Genomic DNA, 14893 nt, shown 5'->3' with positions numbered 1-14893 from the left:
CCAGAAAACAATAAATCCTGGCTAGGATGTGGGGAGAAGGTACTCTAATACACTCTTGATAGGAATGTAAACTAGTATAGCCAATATTATGGAAGACAGTATGTAGATTGCTCAGAAATATGAAAATAGGTCTGCCATATAACTTAGCCATGCCACTCCTGGTAATTTACCCAAATAGAATGAAATCAGCATATGAAATGTTGTCTGTACCCCCATGTTCGTTGCAGTTTGATTCACAATAGCTCAGCTATGGAATTAACCAGATGTCCATCAACTGATGACTGGATGAAGAAAATGTGATATATATGTATGTATGTATATACATATATATATATGCACATACACACACACACACACACACACATACTACCTGTGGTATATATACTATATGTGGTATATATACATTCAATGTGATATATATACTACTCAGCCATAAATAAAATTAAATCCTGTCATTTGCAACTAAATGTATGGAACTAGAAACCATTATGCTTAGAGAAATAAGCCAGTCCTAAAAAGACAAATGACATATGTTTTTCTGATATGTGGCATTTAATATAGAATGCAAAGAAATATCGAGGAATTAAGCAGACATCTTGTGATATAATTGTTTTTAGCCCTTGTTTATACTCTGTGGTCTTCTTACTTTTTACTTGTTGAATACTGTTGTTAGTGTGAATTAAGCCTGTGACTATAGAGCACATTGAAATCATCTCTTTGCAAAAAATAAAGACAAACAGAAAAGAAAACAGGAGAGGGCTTAAAGATGGGGGAGGGAGGGAAGCATAGTTATCCTCTAGAACTGTACCTATGAAATACATGAAATCTGGTCCCTTTATATTAACAAAAATTTTAAATCTAAAAATTTTAAAAAGAAAAAAAGACTTATTAACAAAATTATTTATTTTTAGAACTATAGAACATTTTGACTTTTGTGTGCCAAAAATTATTTTGAAATTGCTTCACATTATTTAGTCATTGCTTGATTAATTTTTTTCTGAAATGAAATAGTTTTTAGTTTACCTTATAGTCAAACACTAAATAGATCTACTACATAAAGAGTTCATCAGTAAAAGGTAAAAAGAGTATAGCCCAACAAGAAAACAGACAAGGGCTATGAACAATAATCAAATGAAATTTGTTCATCTTTACTCTTGTAAAGTAAATTTTTAAAAAGTCACAAAACATTTTCCAAGGATACAAATTAGTTGCCAAGCTGATGAAATGCTTCCCCTTCTCCCCCAGGGTATACATTCAAGATTTATAGAATTTCCATCTGGGATTCACCCAATTACAATATACTAGTTGACATTATATGCACATGGTCTTGTACATAACGTCTTCCTGAATACCTAATAGGCTCTAAATAAATAAATCTTCAAGTATCTTTTGTTTGTTTTACTTTTATGTTGCATTTAATTTCTGCCTGGAAATATCATGCATATTCAAAAAGTCAGCTCTGTGTCTCCCAATTTCTTTTACTTACCTCACTGTTTGTGAATTTCTGTATTTGTCTAATTTGATATGTATTTTATCAACTCCAATACACTTAAGAAAAATCAAGACTACAAAAATTTCACTTGGCCATAATCACACATCTTACACTTTCATTTCTGAGGAACTATCCAGAAAACACCTCTGACAACATCCATTTTAGTAACAGCTTAAAGAGAGCATCCTGTCAGAGCAGTTTCTCACCACAAGTCCCTCTGTGGCCTCAGCACCTCTTCCTCTTGGGGTACACAGGAAAGGCCTAACACCCACCCAGCAATGTAAGCCAGACTGCAGCTCACTAGCCAAGAAGGCAGGTGGATAAAGTCTTGTGGTTATTCTCCACCAGCGAAAGTAATTTCTTAATATTTTGTTGTGAGGCTGCTTGCCTCAGATAATTTGAGCACAGCTATTTGCACAACATTGTAACTTTTCTTCCACAAAATAGTCTCTGAGGATTCAAACATATATGCCATAAGAAGCCTTATACACACACTTTTGTAGTCACTATTTCTGCATGAGTTCATTCTTGTTGATTTCATATCAGAAGATGTTTTCTGAAGTACTCCATGTTCTTCTGCAATTCCTAATAGCAAACACTACTGGTGATGCTTAGCAAATCCCCAATCAGTCTTCCATGATGATAGCTGCAGAGTGAGCAAACTCAAACTCAGCACTGAGAAAGAAATGAGAGTCTCTTTGAACATACTATTTCTTTATCTAAGAAAAAAATTTTTTAAATCACTATCCAGGAATCAGCCTGAAGTTTTCCTCTTTAATAATCTTTTCCACACTTAATCCATTTTGCTAAGGGGTCTTTATTTAGACCCTGGAACTCCCTGTGTTTACCTTGATCCTGGTATTTACCTCAGATAACTCTGTAGGTGTGTTTTTGTGACTTCCCACAGGCTGTCATGTTGGCATTTGCACCAAATAAAATGGGTAAGATATTTTCAAATGCTGTTTAGATTCTATTCCTATCTCTATTTCTCAATCTTGCATTTAAGTGACAAATAATCTCAATTAAATCTAAAGTCACTAATATAAAAATAGTTTTTCAGGTAAATATGATTTAGATTTTCCCACTTAAAATCCCACATTTAAGCATCTATTAATTTTCTTTACACCAAATATTTGTAAGGATGTGGTTGAAAAAGACCATAAACACACACACACACACGCACACAAACACACACAAACACAGGGCCCAGCACTGTTGCTAATAGACTAAGCCTCTGCCTGCAGCACCAGCATCCCACATGGGCACCAGATGAAGTCCCGGCTGCTCCTCTTCTAATCCAGCTCTCTGCTGTGGCCTGAAAAATCAGCAAAAGATAGCCCAAGTGCTTGGGCCCCTGCACCCAGAAGAAGCTCCTGGCTCCTGACTTCAGATTGGCACAGTTCAGGCCTTTACAGCCATTTAGGGAGTGAACCAGCAGATTCCTTTCCTCTGTCTCTCCCTCTCTAACTCTGCCTCTCAAATAAATAAATAAAATCTTTTTAAAAAGAGAAATTTCAACCTATGTGAAGCAGCATAGTTGATTCCACTTCAACTTGTACACAGAGTGTTTAAGAAGTTTATTTAATTTCAGTCTTTGCTTATTTCTGCACAGTTCTTTTTTTTTTTTTTTTTTTTTTTTTTTTTTTTTTTTTTTTGGACAGGCAGAGTGGACAGTGAGAGAGAGGGACAGAGAAGAGGGGCAACCGGGACAGAATCCGGCACCCCAACCGGGACTAGAACCCGGTGTGCCGGTGCCGCAAGGCGGAGGATTAGCCTAGTGAGCCGCGGCGCCGGCCCTGCACAGTTCTTACAATCATATTTTATGGTTACTTTCCACTTTTGATTTAGAAAGACTGTATAACCCCATCATTTGTTTATCAAAACCATGCTACTTCTTATCACTGAATTCATCATTTTCAAATGCTGAAATGTTGGTGGAACCTAGCATTTATCCATTAGTGGATGGCCACATCTCATCCACCAAATTAGCAACATTATCTGTGTAGATAAGGCGGAAGTACTGTGGTTTGTGTTGTCTCTTCACAGGAAGGCAAGATTAGAATAATATTTGTCATACATTTCTCAGGGATCAAAACTGACTGGCATCTCTGCTTTTAATTCTAAATTAAAACTCAGTGCATGTCTAAATCATCCAGTTGTATAGAAGGCTTTTATCCACAAGAATCAGGATCTTCCTTCTCCTATCAGGTGTGTGTGTGTGTGTGTGTGTGAATTGAGGCAGTATATTTCAACTACAAAAAGTCCCTAAAAATAGTTATGCTATAATGTAATTATAATTGTTTTTGAATGATGGAATGTGATTGCTGAGGACAGGAATGCTTATCATTGCTATGGTATTGTCTTTATCACTGTATCCTATGATAGTTCATTAGGACATACTTATGCAAGAATCAAAAGTTATAATATTGCAGTAAGAAGACTTGCCTATAAGCAAAACTAACAGAATGAATCTTCACATTGTGTATCGGAATAATTTAATTTCAATTTACTTCTCATATTTTAGGATTTTCTGATCTTTGGAAGGCACTTATTTTTCTTTGATATAAAATTTATGTTCAAGAAAAAACAAATTATATCAATTCCTTAATATCACGATTAAATATAAAAATAACTTTACTTTTAATATATATCTGTTATACATTTTTATTAAATAACTTCCTGAGAACTCTGCTAGATACTATAAGATATTAGTATATAAACAAGTGTGAGATTAATTTTTAATGATGATGGCATGAACAGAGATTGAACTTGAATGTACTGGGAAGAAATTCAACAAAAATTCATATATTATACCTAAATTTAGTTTTCAAAGATTATCAATAAAATAACTACAAACAGAAAAACCATGTGTGTCATTATCCAATTTCAGTGATGTGAAATATTTCTATAAATATCTTAATGTAAATGAACTAAACATACTGATTATATTTTTATGACATTTTAAAATAACAATTATTTTACAACTTAGAGAAATTTAGAAAACTAATTTTATCTTTCTATGAATAGACTTTCCATTCTTTCATCTTTTTCTTTCAGATTTGCATTGGGGAAATTTTTCTATATTTTACTTATCCAATAAAAATACGTCAGCATACAAGAACACAAAACATAAATGTCAAATTTTATTTTATTCAGAAAATCTTTGTGAATTGAAGGCTGTGGATTCCTCTTTGGGTAGAAGTACAGTCATAATTATATGATGGGGTTGATACGTGACCAGAGGTCTCATCATAGCTCGGGTATGTGTTTTCTATATCAATGTGAAGTTTTGCTTCTGGATCATTTTACGATAGCTGGAATCTTACTTAATTATATAAGTCATAGGAAAGCTTCACTTTCTGTTCATTTCATGTTCTGTTTCTTTTATATTTCAAATCAAATCTTTAACACTTGGAAGGCTTTTTTCCCTTTAATTCATTAACTACCTGTGTGAAATCACTCAGAATTTGAAGTAACTTGAAATAATGAAATGATGTTAGGATTTGGAGTCAGAAAAATTAAATTTTAATCAAACTTTTACCACTCTAGTTTTGAGACAGAGACAATCCACAGCCTCCATGCCCTTTAGGGTTCTGTTTTGTTGTTGTTATTATTATTTTTTTATTTTTCCTTTCTGAAATATAAAACAAGTCATATTTACCTTGGTGGATTTCTGTAAGAGTAAGTCAAAAGACATATATTTGAACGTATTTCTCATCCAAAGAGTGTTATAAATGACTTGTGGTTGGTAACACTGTGTTTAATGAGCATATGATTTTGACAGTCTCTTAAATTCAATTTCTTCATCCATAAAATACCTTCTCTTTCCTTCATGTAGTTAATAATTGAATTACATGCTATATGTAGTAAATGTTTAAATTTTAGGTCTAAAATATAATAGTATTATTTCATTACTAAAAGACTTAAATGATTAATATTTTAAGAAGAAAGTGAAATTATTTTTACTTGTTTTGTTCAAAGGCAAGATTATGTATTTATTTTTTATCTTAAAACCTTTGTGTGTCTTTCACTATATAGAGACTAGGGTACATTAATGCTCACCTAATATTCACCACACGATTGACACTATTGCACTAGATTTATTATATTTTAATTCATTTCAAATGTACATATTAAATGGTAAACATATATTCTTTTCCTTTTGCTATGCTTTTTATTTTTTAAGTTAGGAAACTAAAATGCAAAAGTTAAATTTTCTTACTATATCATGTCCATATTTTAATGTTAGATTTTTTTCATACTATAAGTTATGAATTAACTGAGGATTTTCTAAGAATAGCTTATTATGAAAAATATCATTTTATTTACATAAAATGCACAAACATAATAATGAAGAAATATAAAACAAAAGTACAGCCATGTTATGCTTTAAATCATCCGTTCCTGAGGTGTAGATCCGTGGAAATGGCATGTTGAATTTTTAAAATCTGTGCTCCACATGACAGAAAGGCTATTACTTGTACTGTCTCGAATTGTTTATCTCCAGAGATGAGTGAACTCCATAGTTGTGATTTTTATCTGGCAAAACGTGATACTTCTAAACGACGGAAAAGGCGAAGATTTACACCGATCACAAGCAAATGGAGAGAAAACTGTGAGTCCTGTGTTCCATTTGCCGTCTCTCGGTGTGCTGAAGTGAAATTTGGAAACTGTAAGACTAAATCCGTGACAATTATTCAGTTTATTTGAGCTTCACGAGGAAATCAAAGGCATTCACTCTAATAGAATATTGGAATGCATACTATGATTAGGTAACAAAAATGATGAAATTATTTTGTATAAAAAAATACTTTGGAAGGCGCCGCGGCTCAATAGGCTAATCCTCCACCTGTGGCGCCAGCACCCCAGGTTCTAGTCCCAGTCGGGGCACCGGATTCTGTCCCGGTTGCTCCTCTTCCAGTCCAGCTCTCTGCTATGGCCCCGGAGGGCAGTGGAGGATGGCCCAAGTGCTTGGGCCCTGCACCCCATGGGAGACCAGGAGGAAGCATCTGGCTCCTGGCTTCGGATCAGTGTGGTGCGCCGGCCACAGCAGCCTTTCGGGGGTGAACCAAGGAAGGAAGGAAGACCTTTCTTTCTGTCTCTCTCACTGTCCACTCTGCCTGTCAAAAAAAAAAAAAAAAAAACATTTTATAGGCATGAATTATGTCTGAATATCTCAGGGTTTAATGTGATTCTGTTAGAGACTAATGCACCATATTTCAGAAGGGGCTATGTTCTTGAAAAGTTCACTTTAAAATTTCTTAGGTACAAATATATTGTAATAACTCAAAGTACTATGAAAAATAAATTTGCTATATTAGTATAGGCATCATTAAATATTCAAACATTATGTAAAGCTAGGGAAATTGTATATAATGAATGGAAAAATGCTTTAATAAAATCAAGAAAAGTCTGAGAGAATTAAACAAAAACAATTTAAATAAAGTAAAATAAGCTCACTATTATTCATAACATAAATAAAATTAAAAACATTGCCATTAAATTTATACTTTAAAAATATGGGTAATATTTACTACTGAGGAAGATGTGATAGGCTCAAACATTTATTTTGGCATTATGTAAATTTGTATAACCTCTTCAGATTGAAATTGTCAGTCATTACACAAATTTTAAATGCACCTGCCCTTCACCTAGCAACTACCACAATGGAGATTCCTTCTAAAAGAGGACCCAGAAGAGCCCAGAGCCTTGACATAGTGGGTTAAGTCACCACCTGCAACACCAGCGTCTCATATGGGCATCAGTTTGAGTTCCAGCTGCTCTGCTTTTGATCCACCTCTCTGATAACGTACCTAGGAAAGCAAGAAAAGACAACCCAAGTACTGGGACATTTATCCTTAGGGAGTCCCAGGTGGAGTTCTTACTCCTGGCTTCAGCCTTGCCCAGCCTTGACCATTGCTGCCATTTGGGGGATGAACCAGCAGATAGAAGATTCTCTCTCCTTCTATCTCTTTTCTCTCTCTTTTTTCTCTCTCTCCCTCTCTCTCTCTGTCACCCTGCCTTTCAAATGAATAAATCTTTGAAACAAAAAATTCAAAACTATGCACAAATATGTAGGAAATATGCCATTATTTCTAACAGCAAAAACTAACAACTTAAAAATTCATTGGAAAAATTATGTCTATCAATAATTAGATTTTTCTGGATAAAATACAATGTAGTTATTTATGCCTGGAAATAATTACTGGGTTATTGTATTAAATGAAAACCAATCCACAGATACTTTATATGATCTCTTGAATACATATTTTTAAAATGTGGCTCAGAGGGGCTGTCTGTATTTATTATCATATCAACATAGAAAATGTTAAAATGATGAAGGTGATTTATTCTCTGGAGTGACTTGGAGAAGCTCAGGAGGATATGCTACATCTTCGTACTTTCATTTTTTTAATCATTTACAGAAACCTATGTTACCTTTTCTGAGAAAAGCAGAAATACTTACATTTTCTCCTCATATAAAACACCCCAGTGTTTATGTTACACACAAGGATGCCTGGATTGTTTATCTTTCTCTTTATGATCTTTTTCTTGCTGTTTTTCTTTGACAGCACCTTCAATTATTTTGGCCCATTTTGTTGCTGTAGCCATGGGGATCCGTTTCATTGTAATGGTAACAATATGGAGTGCTATATTCATGAGTGGTAAGTAACAGATATATAGCACCACATTGTTGATATAACACCTGTAATGCATTCCCTTAATCAGAAGTCAGAAGCAGAAAAACATAAACTAACAATATTGAATGTGTCCTTATATTTTCCTTATTAGTCTAGACATGTGTAGGCTATTTTTGCTTGGCTTATGAGTGGCAAACAACACAAACCTTTTTAATGATTATGTTTTTCTTAATAGAATTATTGAACAAAGAAGTTCCAGTTTCTTCTAATGGTAAGTGATTATTTTGAAGTGATATTTTGAAGCACCCTTGTATGCGTTGAAAGTCCCGTGCAGCATAAATGTGTTTCAGCCAATGACAGAGTGTGTATACCATGACAGTCCCAAAAACCTACTACAGAAATGAAAGATCTATATCACCTGTGATGTCATAGCCTTCATAATGTCTGGCACTACACATTAACCAGATTGTGGTTCTGCTGCTGTAAGCACACCTGCTGTGCTGCCAGTTATACAAATTTGTAGCACATATGTTATGTGCAGTGTATAATACCCGATACTGACACTAAATGACTATGTTGCTTGTCAGCTTATTATTCTTTTAATCCTTACTTTAAAGTACACTAGTTCTTACATGAGAAAATAGATTACTGCAGAGCTTACTGCGTTACACCAGCAGCAGCCTTATACTCTCATGTTTAATGCATCTCTTGATTGCATCATTTTCTCTTGTGCTTGATTTAATCTTGGGTTGTTTTGTCCATCATGACCCTAGCCATACTGACTGTGAGTTTACCTTAAGTGTATAATATACTGGCACAAATGTTAATGCTATGTAATGTTAACACAATGAAAAAATGCCTAAGGACACATTTCTCAGAACTTGTTTCCACTTTTAAGTGACACATGACTGTACATGTGCTATGATGTGTGTACCCATTGACAATAAACAGGGAAGCTGAAAAAACATGCCCCTTGTCCATATTTAACTGTTTTTTAAATATTGAGGGAGCACTTGTAAAAAGTAGATGGTATTTAGTTTTGACATCTCCCTGTCTATGAATGTGTCTGTACACATGTATCCCTGTATAAGACCATAATGGTTTAATTACTTGGAATTTTAGAATTGGAATGAGGATGATATTTACTTCGTCTAGACAAAAATCTGCTATAATGTTCATATGTATAAAATCAATAATATATTCTCTCCTAGAAAGTTACTGTGGCCCATGTTCTAAAGACTGGATATATTATAGAAATAGTTGCTACTGGTTTTCTAATGAGCGCAAAAGCTGGTACCAGAGCCAAGCTTCTTGTATATATCAAAATTCCAGCCTTCTGAAGATATACAGTAGAGTGGACCAGGTTGAGTATTTAATTCCCTTTCCTATATTTAATCTTAACATATAAGGTATGGAAAAAAAAAAGACCTAAATGAAAGATCTCTGTGAGTGAAATCCCAGTGGAAAGAACAGGTCTTCAAAGAAGGAGGTACCTTTCTCTGAAGGGAGGAGAAAAACTCCACTTTGACTATGACCTTGTCTAAATAAGATAAGAGTCGGAGAACTCAAAAGGCTTCCATAGCCTTGGAAACTCATGACTGGGGCATAGGGAGATTACTGATGCCATAAACAGGAGTGTCAATTTGTAAAGTCAACAACAGGAGTCACTGTGCACTTACTCCTCATGTAGGATCTCTGTCCTTAATGTGCTGTACATTGAGGCTTAATGCTATAACGAGTACTCAAACAGTATATTTCACTTTGTGTTTCTATGTGGGTGCAAACTGTTGAAATCTTTACTTAATGTATACTAAACTGATCTTCTGTATATATAGAAAATTTAAAATGAATCTTGATATGAATGGAAGGGGAGAGAGAGTGGGAAAGGGGAGGGTTGCGGGTGGGAGGGAAGTCATGGAGGGGGGGTGATGCCAATGTAGTCCATCAGCTGTACTTTGGAAATCTATATTCATTAAATAAAAGTTAAAAAAAATATAAGGTAACTCATTGGAATATGAGCCTGGAACATATGAATGGCACTCAGATTTAGATATTTTAATATAACACCCAAATATTTCTGCATTAAAAATAAGAAAGCACAGAAATCATAGATGCTGGTGTATGAGTCACTTACGGTAACTAGAGACAGAATACATTTTTCCCAGGAGCAATAAAATTGATTAAATGTTGTGGCCTTGTGTTTACTAACATTCTGAGCACTGATTTAACATGTAGGTTATTTGTGGTTTCAAATAGGATTTTTTAAAATTGATCAAGTCATATCATTGGATGGGACTAGTACAAATCCCAACAAATGGATCGTGGCAGTGGGAAGATGGCTCGATTCTCTCAACTGACATGTAAGTCTCTGGGCCAGTAGTTGTGGATTTGTTTCTGTGTTATCCCAGGATCACTCATCTAATACATCTTCTTTTGCAGGAGACCCCCATATACTAGTAGGTTTAGTAAAAAAATGCTTAGTTCCCAAACTTAAGAGAAAGTGTTGCAGAGTAGCTGATCTGAATAACAATGAGTAGCATAAATTGTTTACTGCCTACTAAGTCTCTTGCAAGATAGATGTCCGTTTCATAGATTAGGAAGTTAAAGTAGTAGACCTAAGTATCACATGCACTTTTTGGTATTTATTACCAGATTCTTTGAGATACGATTGACATGTATTGATAAGTTTTGACAAATGATGTATCCATAATACAATTAACAACATCATGAAAATTAATATATTACCTGCAAACCTTCCCTTGTGAGCTTTTGTAAGTTTCTTTTGTGCTCTTCCCTTCATTCCTCTTTTCTTTCCAGGTAACTAATCTGTTTTCTGTAATTATAGATTAAGTTTCCACTAATACATTTTAATATAAATGGAGCCTAAAGAATATATTTGAATGTCTTTTTTTTAACTTGGCATAATTACCTTGAGATTTAACCACCTCACAGTGTGAGTAAAGAGTTAATTATTTTTATTCTTGATAAGTATTCCATATGGATATAGCGCAGTTTGTTTATCTTTTTTCTTTGGTATATATTTAAATAGTTCCTCCTTGCTGACTATTGCAAATAAAGGTGCTTGCTGTGAACATTTACGGCAAGTATGTGTATGAACATGAATTTCCTTTCTCTTATACTGATTCCAGAGAATAGAATGTCTGTATCATAAAATAGACAAAAGCGGCTGGCTCCGCGGCTCAATAGGCTAATCCTCTGCCTAGCGGCGCCGGCACACGGGGTTCTAGTCCCAGTTGGGGCGCCGGATTCTGTCCCCGTTGCCCCTCTTCCAGGCCAGCTCTCTGCTATGGCCTGAGAGTGCAGTGGAGGATGGCCCAAGTCCTCGGGCCCTGCACCCCATGGGAGACCAGGAGAAGCACCTGGCTCCTGGCTTGGGATCAGCGCAGTGCGCCGGCCGCAGCGCACCAGCCGCAGCAGCCATTGGAGGGTGAACCAATGGCAAAAGGAAGACCTTTCTCTCTGCCTCTTTCTCTCTCTCACTGTCCACTCTGCCTGTCAAAAAAAAAAAATAGACAAAAGCTTAGCGTTTTAAGAAAATGTCAATCTTATCCAAAGTGGTCATGAAATTTTGCAAATGTTACACTCCTTCCAACAGCATGTGAGAGCTCTAGTGGCTGCACATCCTGGTCTACCCTTGATATAAGCAGTCTTTTACATTTAGACATTCTAATAGATGTAAATTGGCATCTCATTGTGGTTTTCACTTGCATTTCTCTACTGACTAATGAGGCTGAGAATCATCCTTTGTGCATATCATTTTTAAATGTTCTAATTCACTGATTTCTGCTCTGATCCTATTTTTCTTATTCTGAATTAAATTTGCTTTCTTTTTTCTAATTTCTTATGATGAAAGTTGAGATAGTGATTTGAAAACTTCCTTCTTTTCTAATAAATTTTCTTGCTATCAATATATGAGGTAATTTGGAAACTTCCCTGAATATCTTGGTACTGTGTTTTCATTTATATGCAGTTAAAAATAGCTTCCAAATTCCCTTTTGCACTCTTTGTCAATTGGTATTGATTATTCAGAAGTATATCATTAGTTTTCAACATTTAAAGATTTTGGAGATACTTGGTTGTAAATTTTAAATGTAGTCCTATTTTTATCAAAGGACATACTTTATATGGCTTAAAACATCTTAAACATATTGTGATGGTTTTTAGGAAGTAAACTACAGTCTATGTTTAGAAGTGTTCTATGTGCATTTGAGCAGAACATGTTTTCTGTCATTCCTGGGTGAGTGTTCCATAAACATCACTTATGTCAAGTTGGCTGTTAGTACTCCTCAAGTCTTCCATTTCCTGCCTAATTCCTGTCTACCATGTTTTGCTTATAAATTTGTTTACTTATGTTAACTATTTCATAATTATTTAATAATAATTAAAATATTAAGACATTGGACTCTAATGATAGATATACGCTACTCCTTACAATTCAAATGGATTTTTTTGTATCTTTTTCCTTAAACCTACAGATAACAGTAGACCAGATTGTTTGTAATTTCACATGGAAGTCACATCATCTTAATCTTATATTCTCCACCTATTCAATAAGAAAAATATTCACCATTTATTTTATTAATCAGATACCTCCAAAATACACAAAATCTTGGGTTAAAATACATCAGTAGATAGATATCACCACATGAAATACACACACACACACACACACACGAGACTTTTACAGTTTATTTTAACTTATTTGCAACAACAACTATATATATGTGAGAAAAGATTATTTATTTTTACATAAAATGCATTTGTTGATTTCAAAATTGAATTCTGAGTTCATTTCTATCCTAAATATTTGTTTTTAAGTAAATATTTTAAAACATTGGTTTCATTTAGGTACATAAATGAAGAAATTTTAGACTTCAGAATTGACTAATTTTCAGTATATGAAAAATAATAATTTATACTAAAATGTTATTTTTGCCTTTATTATCTGAGTTGACTACATTTTTAGTATCTATGAATTAAAAGTGTAAGCGTGGCCCTAAAATGATGTTATTTAAATTCCTCTATCTGAAGTTAAATATAATGATTTCATTTTATGTTCCTACATTAATAAAGACATGAAAGTAATACATAATTCTCTTTAATGTAGACTACCAATTATTGAAATGCAAAATGGAAGCTGTGCAGTCTACGGCTCAAGCTTTAAAGGTTATACAGAAGACTGTTCAACTCCAAACACATACATCTGTATGCAGAGGATTGTGCAAGGAACCAATCAACCACTCCACAAAAGTGGATAGAAAAGAAATTAAATCAGTAGAAACACCACCAGCTGCAACTGAAGCAGAGAAAATGGACCTAAAGGAAAGAAGACTGTCAGACTTTGAACATCTAGGACCATATTATGGAATTATTCATCTGCTGTGAACATGTGACATTAGGAAAGACAAGAGTACCTGTCATGAAGGCTACCACTCCCACTGGAATGTTTGAGCTGATGGAGGGGAAGAGCCTTAATTTCAAAGGGCGAGGCCAACACCCAGGAGAGCTGTGAGGGAAGGTCAGCCCTACGGACCCTGAGGGGCTACACCCTATCTCCATAGGAAACTGCCACATGAGTGGGTCCTCAGTAGAGAGCCACAAGCTAGGCAGAGCTTTGCCCAGCTGTGGGGCTGAGGTTATCACCTCAATAAATCTAAAAGACAGGACTGCTGCTCCAGGACACCTGGAGGGAAAAGTATGAAGTCAGAGAGAATTATCTTTGAGACTTAAGATCTCACAGAATGTGCTGTGCTGGGTTTTGGCATGGGGACTCATCTTTCCTCCTTCCCTATATCTTTCTTTTTAATGGCAATACCTATCCCATACCAGTTTCTCCATTGCATTTTGGAAATGCATGAATTGCTTTGTTTCACATATTCATAGCTAGAAAATAATATGGTCTCAAAATAAATTTCCCTGGATATTAACCGTATCTTATTTAGATGATATTTATATGAGATTTTATACTTTAGACTTTATAGTTGTTGCTGGAAGGAGTTAAAGTCTTTGAGGTTGTTGGGATATCATGAATGCATTTTCCGTGAGAGAATGACGTGAATTTGGAGGGCTAGGAAGAGACAGACTGATTATACTTGTGTCCTTCCAATATTCCTATTTGAAATTCTATCCATCAATATTATGGTATTAGGAAGTAGGACTTTGGAGGTAATTTAGGCCATGAGGGTAGAGCCCTCTTAGTGGAATTTATGCCTTTGAAAAAGGACCCCCATGGCCGGCGCCGCGGCTCACTAGGCTAATCCTCCGCCTAGCGGCGCCGGCACCCCGGGTTCTAGTCCCGGTCGGGGCGCCGGATTCTGTCCCGGTTGCCCCTCTTCCAGGCCAGCCCTCTGCTGTGGCCAGGGAGTGCAGTGGAGGATGGCCCAGGTGCTTGGGCCCTGCACCCCTTGGGAGACCAGGAAAAGCACCTGGCTCCTGGCTCCTGCCATCGGATCAGCGCGGTGCGCTGGCCGCAGCGCGCCGGCCGCGGCAGCCATTGGAGGGTAAACCAACGGCAAAGGAAGACCTTTCTCTCTGTCTCTCTCTCTCACTGTCCACTCTGCCTGTCAAAAAAATAAAAAATAAATAAAAAATAAAAAAAAAAAGAAAAAGGACCCCCAGAGAACACTTCAGCCTTTTTTCTACCAAATGAGAAAACAAATTGAGCCTGCTACCTGGAGGGGGCCTCACCAGAACCAAGGCATTCTGGCACCCTGGTCTCTGACTTTCAACCTCCAAGACC

At 35.6% G+C, this 14893-nt stretch overlaps 1 protein-coding gene across 2 annotated transcripts; it reads left to right on the top strand.

The window, feature by feature from the left end:
* Positions 1–3575: 3575 nt before the first annotated feature.
* On the top strand, positions 3576–14385 carry KLRK1 (killer cell lectin like receptor K1). 2 transcript variants are annotated; one of them, XM_051850261.2, is made up of 8 exons: positions 3576–3700; positions 4550–4752; positions 6000–6107; positions 8065–8157; positions 8369–8404; positions 9345–9496; positions 10390–10493; positions 13262–13560. In XM_051850261.2, exons 2-8 carry the CDS (start codon positions 4710–4712, stop codon positions 13410–13412), a joined length of 687 nt encoding a protein of 228 aa, XP_051706221.2. In that variant the 5' UTR covers positions 3576–3700; positions 4550–4709; the 3' UTR covers positions 13413–13560. The 2 variants fall into 2 exon arrangements, with proteins under 2 accessions (XP_051706221.2, XP_051706222.2); XM_051850262.2 differs by having other exon boundaries at positions 3610–3700; positions 4649–4752; positions 13262–14385.
* Positions 14386–14893: the final 508 nt, after the last annotated feature.

This window comes from Oryctolagus cuniculus, chromosome 9, assembly GCF_964237555.1.
Source record: "Oryctolagus cuniculus chromosome 9, mOryCun1.1, whole genome shotgun sequence".
In the NCBI taxonomy this organism is placed as follows: domain Eukaryota; kingdom Metazoa; phylum Chordata; class Mammalia; order Lagomorpha; family Leporidae; genus Oryctolagus; species Oryctolagus cuniculus.
This window is presented reverse-complemented; position numbering and strand designations above follow the sequence as displayed.